Source organism: Lithobates pipiens, unplaced genomic scaffold, assembly GCF_037356315.1.
Source record: "Lithobates pipiens isolate NorthernLeopardFrog02 unplaced genomic scaffold, aLitPip1_a1.2 Scaffold_3, whole genome shotgun sequence".
NCBI lineage: Eukaryota > Metazoa > Chordata > Amphibia > Anura > Ranidae > Lithobates > Lithobates pipiens.
In genome coordinates, this window is record NW_027507790.1 from 199,600,184 (window position 1) to 199,626,810 (window position 26,627).

The window sequence follows — 26,627 nt, forward strand, 5'->3', positions numbered from 1 at the left end:
TCAGCATACCAAGACATTTTGGACAATTTCATGCTCCTAACTTTGTGGGAACAGTTTGGGGATGGCCCCTTCCTGTTCCAACATGACTGCCCACCAGTGCACAAAGCAAGGTCCATAAAGACATGGATGAGCGAGTTTGGGGTGGAGGAACTTGAGTGGCCTGCACCTGTCCTGACTTCAACCCACAGAACACCTTTGGGATGAGCGGAGACTGCCATAAACAGTTACAGCACACATGATTAAATGCGGCACAGAAGTCTATATTATGGACAGGCAAAGGTCTTATTCATTCAAGAAATGACATTTACCCAGCTATTGACTGCAAGAGTAATTCAGGTAGAAATTGATGTCCTAGTTACAAGATAGACACTAAATGTCCTAGTTACTTGGTGTCAGTAAAAAAACAACGTTAGTCTATTATTCGCTATATCAGTAGAAGAGCAGGTTATTGAAAGCATAGAAAAGGTTTTGCATCATAAGCCTCGTAAAATATGTGTTCTGTAACACAATAATAGGCACAGCATGTTTTTACCAGCACTTTAAGCCAAAACTATGCTCATTCCCTCCCTTGGCTGGGGTTAGACATAATCTTAGTATGTATTCTCAGTGCCAAGATGAAAATTAGACCTAGGGGACACACAAATACATTTTACTTCCCCCTTATGGCACCAATATGCCTGCTCTCCACTTATCAGAAAACACAAAGCTTTGCCCAGTTCCCACTAAGCCTATCCCAGTTGTATTGAGAAGTCATGGCTGGTACTAAACCTTACACCAATGTGGCATACATAGGGAGCAAGGGTAAAACTTGCCAGTCCTTCCTGATGTTGTGTTGGAATAGCTGATCAAATCTGTACCCCAAAGCGCAGCCTTTTTGGAGTTATACTTTTCTCTGCTCAAAAACAGATTTCTGCTTCCTGCCCCCCAGGCCAGCCGGCCTTTGCCATTCCCTCCTGTGTTTTTGGACTGGTTAGCCTTGGCCCATGGGGCACGAAGCTGAAAAAGACAGTATGTGCACAATGCTTCTGTGAACCTGGAGCTGATAACTAAAAAAGTAGGACAGAGCCCCCCTCCTAATTGTTACTCCTTCTTATTCACAAAATAAAAAAGTTCCGCCGACAGTGGGAGTGGGTACCTGTAAAAACCAGGTACCTGCCCCCCCGCCCCCCACCAAATGTAGTAGCGGAGGGGGAGGAGGCAGACAAGCTGAGCGTCCCCTTTTGGGTGGAACTCTGCTTTAAGGTAAAAAAAAAGTTTTTAGCTTTAGTATCACTTTATCCCCTTAGTCCCTGTCGGAGATTTCAACAACCAAATCCGTCGGATTTTCTCCGTCAGATTTTGTCCGTCGGATCTTGTCCGAAACTGTTGCATACACACGGTCGGACTAAGTTGTCGAAAAATCCGATCTTTCAGAACGTGATGACGTTATTTGGTTACGATGGGACTACATTCAGGCTAGTAGCCAATAGCTTTGATGTAGGAATTTGATCTGAGCATGCGTGGCACTTGGTCCGATCAAAATTCGCTACACATGATCGGAGTATGTCCAACCGGCCCAGTTGGTCGGGAAATAATTTGAGTCCGACGGATATTCCGACGGAATCAGTCCGATGCATACCACACACAGTTGGATTATCCGACGACACGGTCCGATAGGACACATTCCGACGGATTCTCCGACCGTGTGTACAAGGGCTTACAGTGCTTCATCCTCTGGTTGTTTCCTTACAACTCAACTGATATGTCCTAACCAAGTTTCACACAGAAGTGTGCTATGCTCCATTTCTATGGAGATTGCAAAATCTGCATAATAACCAATCAGCTTCTATCTTCAGCTTGTTCAATTAAGCTTTGACAAAAAATAAACCTGGAAGCTGATTGGTTTCTATATTTAGTGCTGCACCAAATTTTACACTCTCCAGTTTTAGTAACTCTCCCCATTGTGTATTGTCTTGTTCATCTACCAATCTATCATCTATCCGATTTGCTGTGTAATTTCACGTAAAGTAATTGTAAAGTTTTTAACTGCGTCCCGAACGCCTCACGCAGATATACTGTGGCAGAAGGGCACGTACAGGCAGATTAATGTACCTGTACGTGGCCCTTTAAGAGGCGGCTTGTGGGCGCACGTCAGGAGCTCCGTGAGCGTGATCGCGGATCCCGCAGACCCGATGTCCGCAGGGATTCCCACGATCGTGTAAACAAGCTAATGTAAACAAGCATCCCCCCGTTCTGCCTAGTGACACTGTCACTGATCAGCTCTCCCTGTAATTGGGAGCGGTGATCAGTGACGTGTCACACACAGTCCCTCCCCCCACAGTTAGAATCACTTCCTAGGGCACACTTAACCCCTACAGTACCACCTAGTGGTTAACCTCTTCACTGCCAGTGTCATTCTTACAGTAATCAAAGCAATTTTTTTAGCATTAATCGCTGTATGGTCCCAAAAATGTGTCAAAAATTGACCGATGTGTCCGTCATAATGTTGCAGTCACGATAAAAATCACTGATCGCCTTCATTACTAGTAAAAAAAAAAATGCCAATAAAAATGCCATAAAACTATCCCCTATTTTGTAGATGCTATAACTTTTGCGCAAACCAATCAATAAACGCTTATTGCTATTTTTTTTGTTACCAAAAATATGTAGAAGAATACATATCTGCCTAAACTGAAGAAAAAAAATCGTTTTTTATATCTTTTTTGGGGATATTATAGCAAAAATGAACGCGTTTTTTCAAAATTGTCACTATTGTTTTGTTTATAGCGCAAAAAAAAAAAAAAAAACGCAGAGGTGCTCAAATACCACCAAAAGAAAGCTCTATTTGTGGAAAAAAAAGGACGTCAATTTTGTTTGGGAGCCACATTGAACGGCCGCGCAATTGTCAGTTAAAGCGACGCAGTGCCGAATCGCATAAAGTGGTCAAGAAGGGGGTAAATTCTTCTGGGGCTGAAGTGGTTAAACATGGACTGCTTCTTTCTTTTATAGGTTTTAGAAAAAAAATTCTGTATGAATCCAGTAAATTCCTTTTCTTCTAATAGAACCCCCACAATCTATAAATATAGTTAGACTGGTTATGTATAGGCCAGAAGATGGTTCAGACTGACACGGAAAAGATGAATTGACTGTATAGGAATTAACCCATAAATATTCATACAACAGAAAAATGCTGGGAGATCATTGGTTACACTCAGTGCCTTGCACCGTAACCTCCGGGGTCACCATCTTAATGCATGCCACTGGGAACCAATCTCTACTGATCTCTTTTCCTAATAAATGTTTCTTCCAAGTCCAGAGGCCCATTTTTTAAATGTTTGTCATTTTTCCTCATAATGGCTTCCTGAAACATATTTCTCTTTTTAGGCTTTGCACTAAAGATAAATAACAGAAAAAAAAAGAATCCATAGAGTTTACAGTATGTAATTTTTTTTCCTCTATAAGCCACAATCATTTAAAGTGGAACTAAGGGCCCTTTCACAGTGATATGTTTTCCTGTGTTTTTACCTTCCAAGAAAAGTGCAGGAAAAAATGTTTCCCTTGTAATTTTATGGGACTTTTCACACCATTGCGCTGTGGGTGCGGTGCGTTTTAAAAAGTCCTGCTGTATCTTTGGTGCGGTTTTAAAAAATGCAGCTTCCTATTGAAATGAATGGAAATCGCGAAAAAATACATTTTTGAATCACATGTCAATTTTTTACAGGTGTAGGCAGCCAAAAACGCACCAGAAAAGCAGGAAAAACGCATATGAAACACAGCAAAATTTGCGTTTTAAACACAATTTTTCCACAGAGCAGTGTGAAAGGGGCTTTAAGGTTTATTTTTTTACATTTTTAAATAAAAAAGATGTTTATACTTAACTGCTCTGTGCACAGAGCGGTCCCTTACCTCTCTTTGGTAGTCCCCCACCAGTGCTGTCTACTCCTCCTTTCTTGGGGGGCCTCATTAGCATGCTGCGTGCAATGGAGACACCATACACGTCAGTTCCTGAGCCAGTCTTTGTGTGTCTGTAGACACACACAGCACCGGTAAGTTGTGCCCCAGTCATGCTCCTGCTCCCTTCTCACCGAAATTAGACTGACAGCAGCTGGCGCCTTTGGGATCAGGAAATGAGCGGAGCGGGATTAGTGATAGGATTGGTGACAGAAGCCAGGTAAGTTCTTAGGGATGGGGTGGGTAAGATCGGTATTAAGGAGTTTTATTAAACTCCATACAGAGAATAAAGGTAAAACATTTTGACTTTAGAACTAGTTTAATGTTAAATTCCTGCCATCTCCCGCACACTAGATACAATCGGAATTCCGGCTGATAGTGAAGGTGTCCCTGGATGCAGCTGTGAGAGAGGAAGCTGAAAGCCAGAGGAAGAAATACGCACTCTCCTCTGTGATCTCCCAGTTTTGTCAGTGTCATCTATTAGGTTGGCATGGGGTTACTTCACGAGGAACTTCAGAAGCTGTGCCCAAAAAATATCAGGCAAGGGACTAGTCACCAGTATTGTCTGTGGTCTCCTTGTAGATTGCTGACCATGCCTTATTCTACGCTGTGTCTCTGTATGTAGGTGGCCATCTTGGTAGAATCATGGCGCGTACACATGACCGGTTTTCTCGTCGGAATAAACGCTGAAGGTTTTTCCGACGGAGTTCCGCTGAAACTGTCTTGCGTACACACGATCACACCAAATCCGATCGTCAAGAACGCAGTAATATACAACACGTACGACGGGACTAGAAAAAGGAAGTTCAATAGCCAGTAGCCAAGAGCTTCTGTCTCATACTTGCTTCAGAGCATGCATAATTTTTGGCCCGTCCGAACAGCATACAGACAAGCGGATATTTAGAACATGTTCTATTTCTAGGTCCGTCAGAATTTTCGGAAAAAAAAGTCAGATGGGGCATACACGCAATCGGAATAAACGATGAAAAGCTTCCGTCTGACTTTTTCTGTGGAACATTCCGCTCGTGTGTACGCGGCATCAGGGTTTTGCTTTCTTATGTAGGAGCCTTCAGCAAGGAAGAACAACGAGCAGCACGGTAATGCCATCACCAAATCTCACTCCAAATCTCCTGAGATTAGCAGTCCGAGGAAGCAATGCCTTACATTTTAAAGGAGAAGCGTAGAAAACAAAATAAACAAACATGGTATATGGTTGCAGCATTGGTCTGATACTGCAGCTGTCCTCTGCTGACTATAAGACCGAGAATTCAGCGATCACATGACAGCTAATATGTTCTCGGCCCACAGAGAGCAGTGGCTGTCAAACACCGGCTCTTTGCTCTGCTCCTCCAGTACTCACTGGAGTGCCAGACCGTGGAAGGGACGGGAGCGGCAGGCTCAGGCTCCCAATGAGAGGCTCAGCCAGCTTCCGGGTCTGGAATTTGGGTGGATCCTGATCTCAAAGTCAGCGCCTGGACCAGCTCTGTGACATCAGTCGACAGCGGGCTTTATCTTACTGTCAGCTAAATCTGGGTCACAGGAGCTTCACTTCACTCAAATTCAGTTCCAATTTTAAAGGGTTAGTTCACTCTTTCAGAAAAAATAAGATGACCTAACACTGTACACCTTCCCAGCCGACCCATTTGTGTTTGAATGTAAATAATTGATTGTATAAACAAAATACTGCATTTGGCAAATAGATTGAGCTATGGACTATAGGAAATGTCTATGAAACTGTGCTCCATCTAGTGGCCAAATGTAGTAATTTCCATCATAAATCAATGATTTACATTTGAACAGCACAGGATATAGCATATATATATATTAATACACACACACACACAGTATCTCACAAAAGTGAGTACACCCTCACATTTTTGTAAATATTTTATTATATCTTTTCATGTGACAACACTGAAGAAATTACACTTTGCTACAATCTAAAGTAGTGAGTGTACAGCTTTTTTCTGTTGTCGCATGAAAAGATATGATAAAATATTTCCAAAAATGTGAGGGGTGTACTCACTTTTGTTAGATACTGTGTGTATGTATATATATATATATATATATATATATATATATATATATATATTCAAATGTAAATTGTGTGTGTATATATATATATATATATATATATATATATATATGTGTGTGTGTGTGTATATATATATATATATATATATATATATATATATTTTTTTTTTTTTTTTACCCATTACCCAGTTTTTTTTTGTATACACGAACCCCTAACCTATCAGACATGCGCAGTGCAGGTCAGCCTTAAGGCAAAGCAGAGCCAGTGAATTATTAATCATTTAAAGATGTTTTTAAAAGGTAAGCCTGACCTATGCACATAATAACACACAGCTGGAGAACACTGTAACAATACAATAGTATAATGATGATTTAATTATGACTTGAAGTGAAGAAGGCATACTTATATAATGCATGTACACTGAGTGTAGATGAAGGTCTTCATAATTATTACGAAATAGAGTGTACTCAGTTGTACCCGGTGTGACATGACCTTTTGAATAAAAATTAATGACTGGTGAAGCAGGATGGTGCTGGGTATAAAAAAAAACCAATATTTTAAACAAAGCTGCGTTCTGCTAAAGAAGAATGTATTTGTTTTTAATTGTGGCAAGTACACAGTGTTGTGTAACTGTACAGTATATTTGCATACATTATTACATCCGCTTTGTTGCACATGAACAATGTGCCACAATTTCCGCTGTTTAACGCCAAGACTTTCCCTGTATAGATAGACGGGATAAATGTTGTGGGCTGCCTCTTAAAAAGGTAGTTACTTAGCTGTCATTCCGAATCTATTGCATCCATTCAGACCTCTGCGGTGTGTTGGAGGAGGACACATTACTTCACATTACAGGCAGTCCCGGGTTACAAACAAGATAGGGTCTGTAGGGTTGTTCTTAAGTTGAATTTGTTTGTAAGTCAGAACAGGTACATCACGTACTAGCACATTATGAAATACCCTAGAACAAAGCCCTCCAGTAGTGCACTGTCACCACTAACAGGGCTTCCATCATAACCTGGTCTTCTTTCCGGAAGCGCACGTGAGTCCCGGCTGCAGCACAGCGCTCTGAAGGGGCAAATACGGGTATGCCATTCCTTCAGAGCGCATGCACTGATAACGTCACCAGCTGCTGCTCACTAGAATATCTTCTAAACAGTACACGTTAAGGAGATATTCATTTTACTTACAGGTAAGCTTGCCTGTAGGTGAAAATCAGTAGGAGGGTTTATGACCACTTTGGGCTACTTTCACACTGGGGCAGTTTTCAGGCGCTTTATAGGTGCAATTTTTAGAGCTAAACTGGCTCTCATGCCTGGGGTGGTGCACTTGCGGGATGGGAAAAAAATTCCTACAAGCAGCATCTTTGGGGTGGTGTGGGAGCGCTGTATACAGTGCTCCTAAACTGCCCCTGACCATTGGAATGGATGAAGCGCCTGAAAAGCACTTGGAAAATGCCGCAACACAGGTGCTATTAACCCCTTTGTCGGCCGCTAGCAGGGGGGGTTAAAAGCACCCCTCTAGTGGCCAAAAAGCGCAGCTAAAGCGATGGTTAAGCACTGCTAAAACTAACGGAACTTTACCACTAAGGGACCCGCTACCCCAGTGTGAAAGTACCCTCAACAGTGTATTAAACAGCAATGTGCTAACAATCAGGCATGCAGGTGGGTGGGTGTGTTTAACTGAGACAGTCCCTCCTCCAGATGAAAGACAAAAATGCCTGTGTGGACTTCTTTGATGAATGATATAATTTTGGCCTAGGCCAGACACCAGGAAGTGCCATATTTATCGGCCTATGACATGCACATGCATATAACACACAACTTCAATTTAAGAGGGAAGTTTCAGGATAAAAACTTTTTTTTTAAATAAACTACTAAATTAATGGTCTGTGCCCATCAATGCAGCCTGATTAGGTCCCACCTGCAGCCTCAATGCAGCCTGATTAGTGCTCATCTACAGCCTCAGTGCAGCCTGATTAGTGCCCATCTGCAGCCTCAATGCAGCCTGATCTGTGCCTATGCCTGATCTGTGCCCATCTGTAGCCTGATCTGCGCCCATCTCCCATCAATGCAGCTGCCTGATTAATGCCCACCTGCAGCCTCACCATCTCTCATCAGTGCAGTGCAGGAAATCACAGAGCCGTCATCTCCTGTTTATTCGGCTCTCCGTTGGCAGTCACATACACAGTCCCGCCTCCGCCATCGGCATTGGACCAGCTCCTGTGATAAGTAGAACACTGGTCCAATGCCAGTGGCGGAGGCAGGACTGTGTGTGTGTGACGTGAGAGCCAAGTAAACAGGAGATGGCGGCTCTGTGAATTCTGGAGGCGCTCGTCCCCCTCCTTCCCCTCCGAGGTACACTATCGGCGTATAATGCACACCCGTGATTTGCCCCCTATTTTCAGGGGAAAAAAGTGTGTTTTATACGCCAATAAATATGGTAATTGAATGTTGATAGAGGGGCTTTGAAAGCAAATAAAGATAACCGGAAACATGGGAATAACATTGCAGACCTGAGAATGCTAGTTTGCTGGCTGGCTTTTGTTTGGGGACTTGTGGTTCTGGAACAGGCTTGTAGAAATTGAAGTCAAAGCTCCTGATATGCATACTTGTTCCAGGTATCTGACTCAGAAAGTACCTGAACCACATTTTCAAAAGAAAATGAGACTGCTTATTTCTGCAATGGTAAAAAAAAAAAAAAAGCCAGTATGGAGAAAGACCTAAAAATGAACCAATCATTTTTACTTTGGGAATGTTTTGCCATTTTTAGGATACACGCCATTCATTACACTACAAGAGGAAATTCTGTATTATTGGTCCGAGCATGGTACATGGAACTATTGGATGGACAGGGTCTTCTGCTTCTCAAACTCATGACACTTCTTTCTAGTGTATAATGAATTCACAGTCTCCGGATATAACAGGCAACACCCTGAACCTTTGGCTAAAACTGGAGTACACAGAGATGAGTGTTTCATGAAAACAGAATAACTGAACCTCCTTTTTAACACTTCTGTCTGCAATATAAAAGCTGAATGTTCATTAGACTGCCAGGCATCAATTACACCGCGGCCTTCATTCTATAAAATAACATGAATTGTTGGATAGAACCAACTTCTTCATTCTCTGACGTACGCTGTGCTGGTGCAGGCGCTTAGCCAGCTGCACTGATTTGAGCGTCTATGTACTAATGAATATTCTGTATCCCAGAGACTAGAAAATACTGTACACAAAGACGCCTCTTTCATAACATGAAGGCACTGTATTGTTTCTCTGCTTGTCATAGGGATTAGTTTTTGGACCAAGTCAAAGATAACATTTAGCTGGTTTATTTACCAATAGCTCCAAGCCCGGAGAATATTGCGTAGTTGTTAATATTATCTCAGGAAAAGTAAAAGTATTGAAACTCAGTCCTAACATCCAGAATCCTGGCAGACATTTCTCCGTCTCCTCATCTGTTACTAATAAATATCAGTGGCTCTGCTTAAAGTGTTACTAAACCCACAACAGTAAAATCACTGTTTATATGCAATAAATCATGCTTGTTATACTCACTTTGGAACCTAAGGGGTTAATCCTGTGCATTGTGTAAAAAGGTTGCTTGATCCTGGCTTCTCTGATCCTCCCCTTCCTTTACTGTCCCCAACTGTAAACAGAGTTTTCACATGCTCAGTTTGGTGCATGTTCCTAGAGAGTTTTTTTTTCTTTCTGGGATTAGCACAGGGCCAATCGACACTGCCCAGACAGAGGTTCAGGGGTCCTGCAGCCTCATAGGACAGGAGAATGAAAACTCCTGCTACAAGCTTTAAACATTGCTGGGCCAGAAACTGATAGAAGTCACAACACTGCAATATACTGCTGATTAGAAAAGGTATTTAGTGGTTTATATTTACTAAAATAATTGCATTCCCATGTTCTGTGTAGTGTGGGAGACCAGATATAATGAATACAGGGTCCTGGGTTTAGTAACACTTTAATGTTAGTCATACACGTGTCAACCTGATTGTTTGATGAAATAAGTTTTCACCATTTTGCCATTTCAATCTGTTGCAACTGATTTGAAACCTGGTTGGAAAACCCAGATCGTGTCCTAGCTGAATATATGCAGCAATTGATCAATTCCAAAATGATGTTCAGAATTTATTATTTGCATTTCCAGCAAATTTACCAGTCCTGTGCATCAAACGATCACATTAGAGAGCCGACCAATTAAAAGAATTGCAGTGAAATGTACAACACATAAAAACTATGTATATGGGCAGTATAAAATGGATCCGGTTAATCTTTATTTTTATTTCATGTAGGCCTTTCTTCTTGTGTTATTGTCCAGACTTTTATTCTTATGCCGCATACACACGATCAGATTGTCAGGCGTACTTAGTCCGCCGAAACGCATTTCAGCGGACAATTCGATCGTGTGTGGGCTTCAGCGGACTTTTCCAGCGTGAAGTCCGGCAGACTAAGAAAGTATTTTTGCACTCCAATCTTCCCGTCGGACTTGCGTTTCAGCGGACAATACGTACGACAGTATGCTAGTACGGCGGACTAAGAATGACGCATGCTCAAAGCAAGTACGAAAAAGGAAGCTGTTGGATACTGTCTTTTTCTAGTCCCATCGTACGTGCTGTACGTCATCGCGCAAGCGAACGTCGGACTTTCTGTGTGTCCGTGTGTGGCCAAGTCCGTTCGGTAGAAAGTCCGCCAGATTGTATGTCAGACTAAGTACGCCAGACAATTCGATCGTGTGTACGCAACATTAGCAACCTAGAAAGTTAGAGAAGTACATACTAAAAAAAACATTGTTTGGAAAATGATGTACTTGGAGATTTCTGTGAAATAGGAAAAACAATTGTGCATTTTTTTATTTACTGAAGTTAGTTTACCATTTTATAAATTCAATATGCTTGGAGAGCTTATGCAAGAAACACCAGAAAACAGTTAAAAAAATGGCAAACAAGTGCAAACACATACAAAAATAAATCATCGTGGGGGAGATTTACTAAAACTAGCTGGTGCAGCTGTGCATAATAACCAATCAGCTTCTAGGTTTTATTGTCAAAGCTGACGTTAGAAGCTGATTGGTTAATGCAGCGCTGCACCATATTATGTGTGCACCAGTGTTAGAAAACTAAAGCAGGCTATATAAGGGTACCTCATCCATAATTACCATAGTCAAAAAAAGAGATTTAGAACCTTATGGACTTTGCTGGTACCAAAGAAGGACGGTGAGACAATATAGGTAGAAAATGTATTTATTACAATAATAGTTGAAAACATCCATAAAATCATAAAAAAGTGTGGATGATGCAAGCCATACAATAAAACTGCTATAATCCTTCCTTGCTATATGTTTTTTTTTTTTTTGTAAGAGGTCACGACTGTGACCTGCTAATTTCTGTACATGTCCAAAAAATATGAATATGAATCTGCATTTGAACAGCAGCATCTCCAACATGCACTACAGTGATCAGCTGAGAACTTTCCCATTCCGGCTGGTATAAGGGAGCAACGGGAAACAATTTTAAATTGCACAAGACTGTCTCTGGCTCAGATCAGTTGATGAAACAAGCAGTCCCAGACATCATCCCAGTCATCGGTATCTAGACTTGCAAAATCCAGTGATCATTTTCCTTGTATTTGTACAACACTGGATGTTTAGTTTGTTGTAATGCCTTATAAAGAGTAGAGTGAGTCTTGGGCAAAGACTCAACTCTTAAGAGTTTCCAAGTTTGTAGTGGAGAGACTTATTTTTGCCTGGTCAAATTGAGAGGTGCAGGTATGATGTAGCTGGGTATACAGTATCTCATGAAAGTGAGTACACCCCTCACATTTTTGTAAATATTTTATTATATCTTTTCATGTGATAACACTGAAGAAATTAACTTTGCTACAATGTAAAGTAGTGAGTGTACAGCTTGTATAACAGTGTAAATTTGCGGTACCCGTCCGTAAAATACAGCCATTAGTGTCTAAACCGCTGGTAACAAAAGTGAGTACACCCCTAAGTGAAAATGTCCAAATTGGGCCCAATTAGCCATTTTCTCTCCCCAGTGTCATGTGACTCATTAGTGTTAGTCTCAGGTGTGAATGGGGAGCAGGTGTGTTCAATTTGGTGTTATCGCTCTCACTCTCTCATACTGATGACTGGAAGTTCAACATGGCACCTCATGGCAAAGAACTCCCTAAGGATCTAAAAAAAAAAAAAAGTCTGTTGCTCCACATAAAGATGGCCTAGGCTATAAGAAGATTGCCAAGACCTAAAACTGAGCTGCAGCATGGTGGCCAAGACCATACAGTGGACAGGTTCCACTCAGAACAGGCCCAAAGAAGTTGGGTGCAAGTGCTCAGCGTCATATCCAGAGGTTGTCTTTGGGAAATAGACGTATGAGTGTTGCCAGCATTGCTGTAGAAGTTGAAGGGGTGCTCAAGGGTGTCAGTGCTCAGACCAGCCGGATACTCCATCAAATTGGTCTACGTGGCTGTTATCCCAGAAGGAAGCCTCTACTAAAGATGAGAGAGAGAGGTTGAGCAGTGCCGCTCTAAGAGTAGTTAGTTAGTTTAAAACTTGGCTTTAATCATAAAAAAGTTTGCACTCACATTTGAGTAGATAAAAACAGGCATGAAATGGTTCTCTTTTTAGCCGTCCTCGGCTGTCTTCCGGTTTTCTGCTGGGCTGCAGTGAGGGGTCAGACCCCGGTCGCTTCCGGTGTTGTCCGTAGCTCCGGAGTATGTCTTTCCCACAGTGAGCACATCAGCAGGTACGTCGGCGGGAGACATCAGAGGCTTGAAAATGAGGGGCGTGGCTATAGCGTTTGCGTTCGGAGCATGTGTGCTCCTTCATCATGCCTCTCTTCTGCTCTTAGGAGCTGGCTGCCGATCGCAACACACACCAGAACTTATAGGTCTGGACTGATAAAACTGTCTCTAATTATCATGAGGAAATTCCTTTGTCCCCCTTTTCCAGTTTTATTACTGCCCCAAAACATTTCACTAGCAGCTCCCACCAGCGCTCCATTCCCCCCTTTTTTACTGTTCTACTAAAGATGATGCACAAGAAAGCCCACAAACAGTTTGCTTAAGACATGCAGACTAAGGACATGGATTACTGGAACCGTGTCCTGTGGTCTGATGAGACCAAGATAAACGTATTTGGTTCAGATGGTATCCAAGCGTGTGGCGGCAACCAGGTGAGGAGTACAAAGACAAGTGCCTACAGTCAAGCATGGTGGTGGGAGTGTCATGGTCTGGGGCTGCATGAGTGCTGCCAACACTGGGGAGCTACAGTTCATTGATGGAACCATGAATGCCAGCATGTACTGTGAAATACCAAAGCAGAGCATGATCCCCTCCCTTTGGAGACTGAGCCACAGGGCAGTTTTCCAACATAATAACCCCAAACACACCTCCAAGACGACCACTGCCCTGCTGGCCAAGCATGTCTCCAAACCTAAACACTATTGAGCATCTGTGGGGCATCGTCAAATGGAAGATGGAGGAATGCAAGGTCTCGAACATCCACCGGCTCTGTGATGTCTTAATGGAGGAGTGGAAGAAGACTCCAGTGGAAACCTGTTAAGCTATGGTGAACTCAATGCCCAAGAGGGTTAAGGCAGTGCTGGAAAATATTGGTGGCCACACAAAATATTGACACTTTGGGCCCAACTTGGATATTTTCACTTAGGGGTGTACTCACTTTTGTTGCCAGCAGTTTAGACATTAATGGCCATGTGTTAAGTTATTTTGAGGGGACAGAAAATTTACACTGGTATACAAGCTGTACACTCACTACTTTACATTGTAGCAAAGTGTCATTTCTTCAGTGTTGTCATATTAAAAGATATAATAAAATATTTACAAAAATGTGAGGGGTGTACTCACTTTTGTGACATACTGTAACAGAAGAGATATCAGTTTGGGAAGAATTATTTTGATTTCAGTGCAGAAAAGGAAAAAAATGTATCGTTATTTTAACAATTCCCCCAGGACTTTGACCCCCCCCATTCCATGCTGTAATGGTAGCTCTCATCGTAAGGGTAAGAAGGTATGGTGCATGAGCCCAAAGCTACAGCCTCCACCACAACTGAAACATTATCCTTACTGATCGTTACCCAGTCATGAGCATGAAAAAGTTGCCATGCCAGAAAATATTGAAAGATGTTAGGAAGTGCAAGCCCCCCCCAAAGCTTGTCAAGAGTTGTCCTAAAAGAGATAAACTAATTTTCAGGAGCCTATTGTTTGTTTAACAATTATTATTTAACAATTATTTTTTTATTTACGTTGGTTTAGGTTTCTTTATGTTTTTTTTTTTTTTTTTTTATGTTTAAATGCTCGTTAAAATGTTTGGAAAGATCAATAGGTTTCCTGTTACATCTGATAAGCAAAGTTACTGATGAAGACCTGCATTGTTTATTTAGATTTATAATTACAGTGCTATATACGACTCCTAGGCCAATTATTCTATAACTGCTTCCTGTTTTAATTGCTTATTTCATAATCATATCTTGTCCCTTAGGGTAGTGTCACACCAGAGCCTTGTTTCACTGAGAATCAGCCCATAGATATTCCTAAGAGAGTGATTGACCATGTGTCATCTCAGTGGGAAATGCTTTTTCTGTCTGATAAACAGTGTTTTGAGACATAACTACCATATATATAGTGGAGTTTTCCTAATAGCAGTATATAAAGAAAGAATATGAGCATTGATTATTTGGAAGAAGGGAACAAATATTGGCAGACATTACAATAGTTATACCATTATTACAATGCCAACATGGGCCTTGCCAAATGTGTAACAACCAAAGTAACAATGAGCGTTGGAAAGCAAAACAACCGCTAGATAATGGGGGGAATTCACAAAGCTAGGATATGGCCCATGAGCTCCAGATCCTTCATAAAGAGGTATTCTGGTTCTTGGCACGTTTACTTTAACATTACACTGTCTCATGTACTAATCAAGTAATCAGATTTGGGGAATTAAGAAAGCCCAGAATCTGATTCGAGTATTTGAAGTGAACACTGGGCAGTTAAAACATCACTTTAAAGTGGTTCGTCTGTCTCAAAAAAAAAAGAAAACAAAATTACTGTAGCTGCTGATTTTTAATAAAATGATACTTGTCCAGGAATTCAGCACTGTCTTCACTCAGTCTGGTTCTTCACCGGTCTTCAGGTCTCTGGTGCCATCTTTAGTATGGAAAGCTGGCTGTCACTCCTTGCAGCTTCACAGCCGGCTTCCTACCGTGCATGCCCAAGCTGCGTTGTGCATCTTGAACGGTCTTCAGGGACCTGTGACACATCCCAAGAGGCTGTGGGAGGAAGGAGGCAAACTTCCTCTTGTGATCTGAGGGAAAGTGGGAGTGGTTATCTGTCAAAACCATCTACTCACTTCCCCCAGAAATATAATGTGCCAAAAGTGTGAGAGGAGGCAGAAAAACTGAACTTCCCCCTTTTGGGCGAAGTTTCGCTTTAGCAACGCTCTCACATAGGAGGGTTTGACTAATTTTCTACACCCTGAATATACAAACTCCCCCATCCCTTTTTTTTTTTTCTTATGTCGCGTACACACGGTCGGATTTCCCGATGGGAAATGTGGGAAATGCTTATTGTCGGAAAGTCCGACCGTGTGTATGCTCCATTAAACATTGCTATCAGACTTTCGGCCAAAAATGTTTGCTAGCAGGTTCTCAAATTTTCCACCAACAAAACTTTGTTGTCGGAAAGTCCGATCATGTGTACACAAGTCCGTTGCACAAAAGTTCATGCATGCTCGGAATCAAGCAGAAGGAGAACACTGGCTATTGAACTTCCTTTTTCTCGGCTCGTTGTACATCTTGTACGTCACCACGTTCCCACGTTCGGCATTGTTGGCCAACATTTGTGTGACCGTATGAGCCAACAAGTTTGAGCCAACGTCAAGTTTGAGCCAACAACCTTTGAACAAAAATCCCCAGTTTTGCTGGCGGAAAGTCCAATCGTGTGCGCGCGGCATAATTCTATTCCTTTCTCTTCATCTGCATGCTTTAAAAAAAAAAAAGCTCAGGTTGACAACCCCTGCATCCAACTATTCCTCTTTCAGTAACAAATAAATTGTCTCCTTTATGTTGCAACAACAATCCTTGGTGTTGTGCGGATATTTTATATTGCCATACGTAGATACTTCATCTATCACCAACTACACAAGTACTCATTTCCAACCATATGTTGACAGCAGGAATAAGCACCATATCCACTTTCATATAGTTGACCATTACGCTGACCTTTAGATTTATGTATCTGGTACACAGTTACAGGACAATGTGGTTGTAACTCTGTTAACCTGTTAAATCTTTAATAATTATACACTAAATAGATATTTTTAGGCATGGGTAAATGTGCACTATTTGAAAAAAACAAAAACAAAACAGTCATCCGCATATTTTGTGGTTGGTATTCTGTTGGTCATATTGGCTCGTTGAGTGATTATCAGTCCTGTACAGCAGAAGTGACACTGATGACATGAGGGACCATCATTCTTCACAATGTATTACAGTATAAGGGTACAGCACAATGTATGTAAACATTCACATTCTGCACAGGGTGAAACTGAAAGAGTGCTATACCACAGGGGAATATACTTGTGCTGCACTTGTATTAAAAAGAATATACAAAAAGATTTATAGGGCAGAAAAAAAATGCTAAGATCCAAGTATAATGTACAAACCGTATTCATGATAATATAAACCTTACAAACTAATAAAGGATAGGCTTACTTGCATTATTTTTAATTTGAACCAAGTTTGTCATTATATTATAAATGCCTTGTCTCTGGGGAAAAGAAGGGAACTAGTACATTTCTGCATGTGCAGCGTTATTATTAGATTTTGTTTGTATAGATTCTTCTATATAGGAGCACATGTTGGCAGGGAAGCAATGAATACGGGTTCTCTTATGATTCAGGGCTACTAAAGCCCCATACACACTATCAGATTGTCTGCTGATTTTTTCTTTCAGGTTTACCAAAACCATGTAGTACAAGGGCCTGCCTGATTGCATACACATTGAAACCCCTAAGGTTTGACCTCATATTATATGGTTTTGGTAAATCTGATGGAAAAAAATCATCACACAAAATGATAGTGTGTATGGGGCTTAACAATAACTTGCAAAGAAGTAGTTACACATAATCAGTGGCTTTTTGCATTATGCCATATTACAGTGACTGTTAGAGCCATTTGGATCCCAGAAACAGCAAGGGGTTGGTAAATAGATCTATAAATCCGTGATCTATATGAATACGTACTCTGTATGAAAAACATAGTTAATAGCATGTATACTGTATGCCATGGGGTCTCCAAACTTTCTAAACAAAGGGCCAGTTTATTGTCCTTTATGGGGCTGGATTGTGTCCAGTGTGAGAAGGAAATCCACTGGTGTCAATGGAAGTTAACAGTGCCTCATCATTGGTATTGGTGAGGTGGGGTATTGCCCCATCATTGGTATCAGTAAGAGGAACAGTGCCCATCATTGGTATTAGAAATAGGATATTGCCCCGTCATTGGTGTCAGTTGGAGAAATAGTGCCCATCATTGGTATTAGAGGGGGGATATTGCCCCATCATTGGTGTCAGTGGGAAGAATACTGCCCATCATTGGTATTAGAGGGGGGATATTGCCCCATTATTGGTATCAGTGAGAGGAACAGTGCCCATCATTGGTATTAGAAAGGGCATATTTCCCCATCATTGGTGCCAGTTTGAGGAATAGTGGCCATCATTGGTATTAGAGGGGGGATATTGCCTCATCATTGGTATCACTGGGAGGAATAGTGCCCAATTGTTGGTGTCAGTGGGAGAAATAGTGCCCCAAGGTCCTGATAAAGGTGAGCAAAGGGCCACATCCGGCCTCTGGGCTATCGTTTGGAGACCTCTGGTGTATGCTAATAGAAAAATGTCTTGTTGTTGAGGTCTAAAAATAAAACAAAATGGCAGCAGTGGAATTTGTTAAGGGGTCAGCTAAGTATGAATATTGTTTTCTGCGTTCCTCTGTGAAAACTGTCCAATAACCCCAGTTTCATTCAACAATCGAAAACGACAGTCACATCTGACTCTGATTTAGGGGCAACTCAGACATCATTTTTTATTAGACATCATGACAGCCTGCCAACATTCCTCTGTGGAAATTGCCTTAAAGCGAAATTAAACTTAACTGTTTCCCAAGCCAGCTACCGTTAAGGCATGCTGGGATTGAGAATTGTCACAGTTGCTTGTGTTCTCAACTGAATCGTTGAATCATCAAATGTCTGGTTTTATTAATGATCACAAGTGCGGCACCATGACAACTGAAGATCAAACAGAGGCTAAGATGGCAGCTTCCTTGGCTGTAAAGGATAGGAGGGTTTAGTTGCACTTTAAGTCAATAATAAAAACTTAGCACTTGACTGGGATGTTCCACATACCAACCAGTACAAAAACAAAATAAAACAAAAAACAAATTGACAACTAGAGCTTGTAGTGATCCTCTCTTTATAATATTTGTGGATCATTTAGAACACACATAAACTTTCTACCTTTCATCAGATCAACCAATGATCAATGTGACAATCTACAAAAATAAATATATTTCAACAGTAAACTTGTAAAATATAATGGCGTCAGATGGCAGACGTCTTCCTAAGGTGCTGAAATAGTTGACATTGTAGTCTTAGAGAAGCGTGTCTGAGCAGGATGTGTCACGCTCTCCGTGAGGCTGGTGTTACCAGTTTGGATAAGACTACTGACTGACTAATGAGTGTTTTGGAATGCTGGGAGTATTCCAATTCTTGGCTGCTGCTTGAGAAACCACGCTACACTGAAGATGGCTCGTGCTTAAAACACTAAAATGAAATGTCACTTGAGTTGTATGTGGCATGAATAGGGAGATTAAAGAAGGATTCTTTTCTAAACCCTAAAATGATACAAAAAGTTCTCAAAAAGGCAGTTAACATAAAGAAAAACGATGATTGCTTTTCTGTAGCTGTTCTATGCAAGATGTGACATTTCTTTTTGCTGTAGGCATTCTGTGGTGTTTAAAATCTTTATTGGCAGGGTGGATTTGATTTAAATCAAGTCGATTTTGAATTACTATTTAAATCATAATTTAAATAACTAGTAAAAAGGCTCAATTTAAATCATCATTTTTAAAGAACAACTGTCATCTCTGTCCCGCTGCGGCTCTTCCTCTGGCCCGCTGTTGACTCACCGACAGTCTCATTCACTTTAATGGGACGGCTGGTGATGTGGCAGTGACACAACAAGGTGAGGGACATGGCGGCAGCAGGTGAGTGGATGCCCGCTAACGAGCGCTGCCATGATGGATCTGGAATGACAGGTGCTCTTTAACCCCCCTGACGGTATTCCCGAGTCTGGCTCGGGGTGGAATTTTCATACCAAAAGCGGTATCCCCGAGCCAGACTCGGGACTGCATCGCTGGATCCAGGAGGAGGTTTACTTACGGCGCACGGGGACGGAGATCGGCGCCAAATTCAAAAAGTGAAACAAACAGTAAACATACAGTATAATGTAATCTTACAGATTACATTGCTGTATGTAAATATTTCACATCCCCTTTGTCCCTAGTGGTCTGCCCAGTGTCCTGCATGCAGTTTTATGTAATAAAAACTGTTCTTTATGCCTGGAAACTGGAGATTGTCCATAGCAACCAAAACTGTCCTTTTACATCAAAAATGGTTTTAGACCAGCTAGAAAACAGCGATAATAAATTAGAATCACTCGCAGAATTGAGCGATAGCGATTTGTGGGGAGATCCGTCATCAAATACTGAAAAGTAATGACAGTGACAATTCTGCAACTGAGCAAATTTCAGTGTTTTTGATTTGATTACATTATTGAATAATTTTTATTATTGTTATATTATTATTTGGTACAATTATTTATAATTATTTATTATATTATAATTTATGATTTCATTTTTCAAACTTTATTATACCCGGGATGTCTGCTAGACTCTGGTTTGGACAGATTTAAGAGAGTTATTCCTAAGAATTGCAGGACTACAATATAAAACGCCAAATTTTCATGCAAAATAATGGAACCGCTTTTAGCACCTAAAATCCGAAATAATCGTACCGCTAGGGAGGTTAAATGTAAGGACTTATTCTTGCTGATCGTTAGAATCTTCAATAATTGTAAACAAAACGAAGGTTTCCTATTTAGAATAATAAGCTGTCAGGTTAGTAAAACAGCGATATCAGAACCAATTCAATAATACAGTTTGTATTGTACATAGATTTCCAAAAAGGAAAAAGCAAATTTATATTCCTGAACTTTGTTTTATTGTGGTTACTGTGAAATTGTGTGAATGCATCAATGCAGTGCAAGTTATCTCACCTTGCAGAGCTTGGATTCATTGAATGAGCTTACAAAAAATGAAAATATTCCAGAATTATACAGCCTCATGCTACATAATTAAGCTCTATTTCATGCGGAATAAACTAGGTTATTAATGTAACTTAAATAGAAAAATATCTTTAGATAGATTTTTACTCCAAAAGCATTTTATTAAAATAAATTTGCTAAAAATCAAAAAAAGTATCTAAATAAAAAAAAAATCAGATTTTTTATTTTTAAATCATTAATTTATATCCACCCTATGCATTGGTAGATAAAATAAAGACAATATAAATGTCCAGCTTGGACCAATGTATGTATGTTCATAACTGATTGCTTGGCACAGGTGCCATTTAGAAAACTGTTTTTACTTTCTCAAGGAATACAAAATGTTCTCTGATTGGACAATGTGGAGATCATGACATCACCATTCCACCTCTCCACGTGACCTTTTGCAATTAGAGAACTTTTTGAATTAATTGAGAAACTGTAAACTGCTCTCTAAATGGTGCCTGTGTCAAGCAAGTGACGTCTTGTGTTCAGTAAGCAGCAGGGCAGCTGCTCAGCATGGGACCTGGAAGCTAGCAGGATTTACTGTAATAGCAGTGTCTACTAGAGGGACTTTAAGCTTCCATAGGGATTGGCCGGGTATGGAACATACATTGATTCAAGGTAGATCAAAAAATGGATTCCAGATTCTGATAACCCCCCTGCCCACAGATCCTCACAACCACCAGCCAGGGTGGTGGGGAAGAGACCCTTATTCCCATCAGCTTTGATATGGATCCTGGGGGTGATCCTACCACATTTTATTTTTCTGAATTGCCCACATTCTTTTGTTTACATTTCAGTAGGGAGCTGATAAGTCATCTGTTGCTAAGGACGTGGCGACCGGCTTCCTGGCTCCTTAACAACCAAAAGGTAAAAAATAGTGTAGCGCTTCTATAATAGTGAATGTGATCAACACATACACAAAAAATTCCAAATAAATGGTCACATGAAAAAATCCATATAAATAAAACAAAGTCCAATTAGAATGGGTATGCACTTCCGTGATGTAACTGGTGCAGAGATGGTTAAGCCGTTTCAAGGAAAGAGAAGGGTCTTGCTAAACAGATATGCCCATGTAAAACAGCTTGTCTGTAGACATTAGAAAAGTAGATAAATACTCTTACCAACTGTGTTGGACTCATACGGTCATATGACGGTTGAGTCTGTAAGGCTTGGGGTCCCAACCTAGGACCAGAGGGTGGATCGATGAGGGTCCGTCAAACTAGTGAGGAAACTCCAACCAACTGTGCCAAGCGATGTGTTTCACGGATGGAACATCAGGATGATTTCTTATCCAGCTCGAACGTAGCACAATCAACACCGATACCCCGGTCACCCCAAAATAGGGTGAAAGATGTTTAAGGGTTTTAGGCCAAAAAAGAAAAAGGAAAAAGAGAGCTCCACATGGTGCGGGTCAGACGGTATAAAACGGCAAATTTATTTAAAAGTCAATAAATTTTATAAAATATTTTATGACTTAGTGATCACAAAGAGATTAGATAAAAATGAAAATAAAAGCAATGTAGGGTGCCAACAGCTAGCCCAGCCTTAAAGTAGAACTATAGGCAAAACTTTTCGTTAGAGTAAGGTAGGGAACCTTGTTGGTTCATTTTTTGCCATATGTGTCCCATTGGGGAGATTTTCCTTCACTGGGGGGAACACTTTAAAGTGGAACTTTAGTCAGAAAATTAAGTCCTGCCAGATCACTTTAGGCTGGCCCCTGCAGGTATAGATATGTAAAACATAAAAAATATGTGCCTATAATGTTTAACCACTTCAGTACTGTGCATTTTATCCCCTTCCTGCCCAGGCCAATTTTCAGCTTTCAGCGATGTCGCACGTTCAATGACAAATTGCGCAATCAGCGGTACTCAAACAACATTTTAATCATTTTTTTTTAGACAGAGCTTTATTTTGGTGGTATTAAATTGCCACTGGGTTTTTTATTTTTTTTTGCTAAAAAAACGAAAAAACGTTTTTCTTAGTTTCTAGTAGAAAATGTAGTAAATTAGTAGTTTTTCTACTTCACTGATTTGAGCTGATGAGGCTGCACTGGTGGGCACTGATGAGATGACACTGATGAGGTGGCAATGATGGGGAGACACCAATATGCAGCACTGATGGGCGGCATGGAGGGGCGACACTAGCAACACTAATGGGCACTGACTAGCATCCCTTGGGTATTGTTGGGACTGCACTGATAATCGATGCCCTGATTATCTGTGCAGGTCTCCCCTGTGGGAAATGCTACTGATTGGCTCTCCTCACCTCATACGTTGTAAGTATGAGGAGAGGAAAGCTGATGACCAGAATTCCCTTGGTAACATGTGATCAGCTGTGATTGGACACAGCTAATCACATGGGTAAAGAGCCGTGTCATCGGCTCTCTACCATGATCAGGGATGCGCCGTGTCCCTGGGACACAGCATGCCACGATCACTGTGATTCGTGCCCCCAGAACAACAGGACTACCCCGCAGTGGTCATTTTGCTATAGGGCGGGGGCCGGAGGTGGTTAAAATCCAGTAATACACTGTTTCATCCTGCTCTGCAAATGTTCTGTCGCTCTTAATTTTTAGGCATTGCCGAATTCGTAGAGGCCGATCTGCTGACAGCCTTAAAGTGGAATTAAACCCTCCTATCCTTTACATCCAAGGAAGCCGCTTCTATTTGACCCATAACTGTCATGGTGCCACAGATGTGACCAGATATGACTTCAGCCATTTGATGGTTTGACAGTTTGGTTGAGGACACAAGCGCAAATGTGACAGTTGGCAATTCCGGCATTCCAGGAATGTAAAAGTTTTTTTTTAAACTGTTAATCAATGGGTTTAGTTCCGCTTTATGATTTACTTCTGCTCAGAGGCTCTGGGCTTCAGCAAAATGGCAGTCTCCGGCAAGAAGAAACAGGGGAAATGCTGGAGGCAGTCTATAGCACACACTAATTATGGTAGCATAATTATTAATGTGGAATGTATGTTCCTTTCTAAAGAACATTATTTTTTATCACGTTGTTATGGGTAAACTTCCGCTTTAAGAAAGGAAATGCAGGAAAAACATTAATAGAGGATAATGGAAGCATATATAGGAAATGGTGTATATTGGAAAGATTGGAAAACTAAAGGAAAAAATAAAAGGTGATTGAGGTATTGAAAAATAAGTTTGTCTACATGTACAAGTGACCTGAAATGGCCAGAGTATCTATTACTTGATGAGACAAGTCTACAAGTGTTGTCTAGATGAAGACACCAGGGAAAATATACAGAAGAATCATTCTGTCCAGAATAATCTGAAGGATTCCTATCTGTTGTGAGTTCCTTGATGAATTTTATGTTTAGCGTGTAGATCTAAGTAAATGTCATAGATATTTGCTTTTCGTCTATCATTATGGTTCTTATTGTTTATGCAGGGGCTCCTCATGTGCTGTTTTTGGTATTGTTTTTTAAAGTATGTCTGTCTGTTCTTGTTGCAGCTTTGATGTGGACAATGGCACCTCATCGGGACGGAGTCCCCTGGATCCCATGACGAGCCCAGGATCAGGGCTGATTCTACAGGCAAATTTTGTCCACAGTCAACGAAGGGAATCGTTCCTGTACAGGTCAGACAGCGACTATGACCTTTCGCCAAAGTCCATGTCTAGGAACTCCTCCATCGCTAGTGATATGTGAGTACTTACTATTACAGATATTTTCCTTTGCGTTTGTCTTTATGTACAGACATTTAGCATTTTCTTAAAGTAGAACATTTCTGACTTGTTTTGAAGGTATAGGTTCCAGTGCTGTTATCTTTATTTTTGTATGGCTACATAGTGGATAACTGAACCAGAAAAGCATGTGCATATGAGGTGCCCCAGAACAAGCATGCAGCTTGACAGCCCTGGAGTTTGCATTTGTAAAAACAATTTGGCAACGGCAGCTCCCATAATTCCATCCCGGCACTTTTTCCTAAATTCCACAATACAGCAGAACAAGTACACATTATAATGTCTAATGCCTAGTATGCTATTACTGTGTTTGCAAAATGAATTTAGCTTTAGTAAGCATTATACTGTGCTGTCGTCGCTCTGACGACTTTCCGTTAAATACTAAACGTCTGTAACCGACGTTAAAAGAAAAACACTTTCCCTCTTAGTACTTAGTAACACATTAATAAAATTCTTTAGATTGTGACTCTCCCAAACTAGGCTGAAAATGTCATTTTACTTTTTAAAGCTAATTTCCAAGCAGGCATAAAAGATATATAAAATGTAGTTCTACGGTATATTCATTAACCTGCTGGTGCTGACGGCATGCAAATAGGCAGCCTCTTGGCGGGTGGGCCTTGGCGCTGAGCGGCTGCATATTTGTGTACCACATTGCAAACACTGCTGTGCTGAGAGAGCGCGACCTGTGCGCTCCCAGCACATTTACCCACGGATAATAGAAAGCTTTCTGATCATGTCACCGCCGTGACAGCCAATCACAACGGGCACATGATCATAGACATCTGGCATCTGAAAACCCTTAAAGGGCCAGGAGGCGCTGGCGCCAAGGGGTTAAAATGGAATTCCTTCTTCAGGTGTAAGTTGGGGCAGCTTCAGAATGTTTAGGGTTGAGCTATGCTGTACACCGACAAATGGGTTGGAATTGCTGAATAGTATAAGCACAGATGGGTAGTTATAGGTATGGTTACCTAGTAGTTGAATAATGTAATCATACTTGGCTGAACTGTTTATTTTTTAGGTTGAGCTGTACATGTATTTCCTGCAGTATACTGTATATTGCATACTCTGGATGTATTTACTGATGATATTTCTGATCCGACTAATGTTTGTATACTAGCTGTATACATTTTATTTCTTCAGTAAAAAGTATTGGATTAAAGAAAAAAAGTGCAATTCAACACTAGATCGAACTAAGCTTACAACGGCTCCCAGCCACTCACTAACTACCCTGTAAAAGGATGATGTATATACTTATCTGTTCCCAGAGTGCTCCAGTCCGGTCATGTGATCTCCCCAGCGTACACTTTTAGTGGCGAGGGGAAGCACTGACAATAGATGGAATGTCTAAGCGGTGACGTAACCCATAGGCTTGCTATGGGTCATCCGTTGCCAGCTGTCCCTTTTCTCCCCTGAGGCCTGTTGGGAGCTGATCATGTGACTGGACTGGAGCTGATCATGTGACTGGACTTTTATGCTTAGTTCTAGCATGGACTTTCACTAATTAAATGTATTATTCTTTTTTTTTCCATTAAACAGGTAGTGTTTATTGAACATTATTGCAGAGATTACAATCACAGTGGCATATACCGAACATTCAAAAGGTGTTGCATCATAACCATAACAATAGATAAAAAACATTTCTCCAATACAGTAGCCATTATATATCACTGCCAAGGAAAGTCCTAACATTGACATATTATTTACTGTAATATTACATCAAATTCCCTCATCACACGTGGCAGCCTCCTGCAGCCATTTATCCCATATTCTTTGATATTTTGCTGGGCAACCTCTATTTTTATATAAGAATTTTTTGTATGGGAGCGTAAAATTAACTTCTCGTTTCCAGTCCTCGACCCGGGGTGGAAGGGGCCTCATCCACTGTCTAGCTATCACCTTTCGAACAGAAAACAAAGTTTCCTGCAGGAAAGTGCCAGTAATTTTATCTAATACGTCAGGAAATATCCCTAGTAGACATGGTTTGGGGTCGAGAGCCAAGGGCGAGCCCATAACATCATGTAGAAATGACACTACTTGTTTCCAAAGTTCCTGTAGTTTGGGGCAAGACCATATAAGATGGAAGAACGTCCCAGTCTCTAGAGTACACATCGGGCACAGCACAGATTGATTCGTATTATATTTGGCGGTCCTGAGGGGGGTGAGGTATGCTCTATGCACTATATAAATCTGAGAAAGCCTGTCTTGGAGCCTAGGGGACACCAACTTGCACGTCTCCAGAGCCTCCTCCCACTCCTCATCCGTCAGTTCACCCACATCGCCCTCCCAGCGGGACTTCAGAGCATACGCTAGTCTCGCCGAGACGGGGGCCATAAGCATACCATAAAAGCATGAAATAAGCTTTTTGGGATCAGAATCCTTCACTATGGCGACAATAGGATTGGGAGCAGGCCGAGGCAATGCCTGTGGAAACTGTGCTCCAAGTGCATGTTGAACCTGTAGGTATTGATATAGCATAGTGTTTGGAATACCAAATTCCTCCTGCAGCGCCTGAAACGTTTTAATAGTACCATGGTGAATCAGGTGATGC

At 41.1% G+C, this 26,627-nt stretch overlaps 1 protein-coding gene across 2 annotated transcripts in view; it reads left to right on the top strand.

The window, feature by feature from the left end:
• PDE4D (phosphodiesterase 4D) overlaps nt 1–26,627 on the top strand; it is a 756,150-nt gene that overhangs the window by 403,900 nt on the left and 325,623 nt on the right. For both annotated transcript variants that reach the window (XM_077462687.1, XM_077462686.1), the window contains exon 2: nt 23,849–24,040. In XM_077462687.1, coding sequence (XP_077318813.1) covers nt 23,849–24,040 — 192 coding nt within the window. The remainder of the gene's footprint in view (nt 1–23,848; nt 24,041–26,627) is intronic.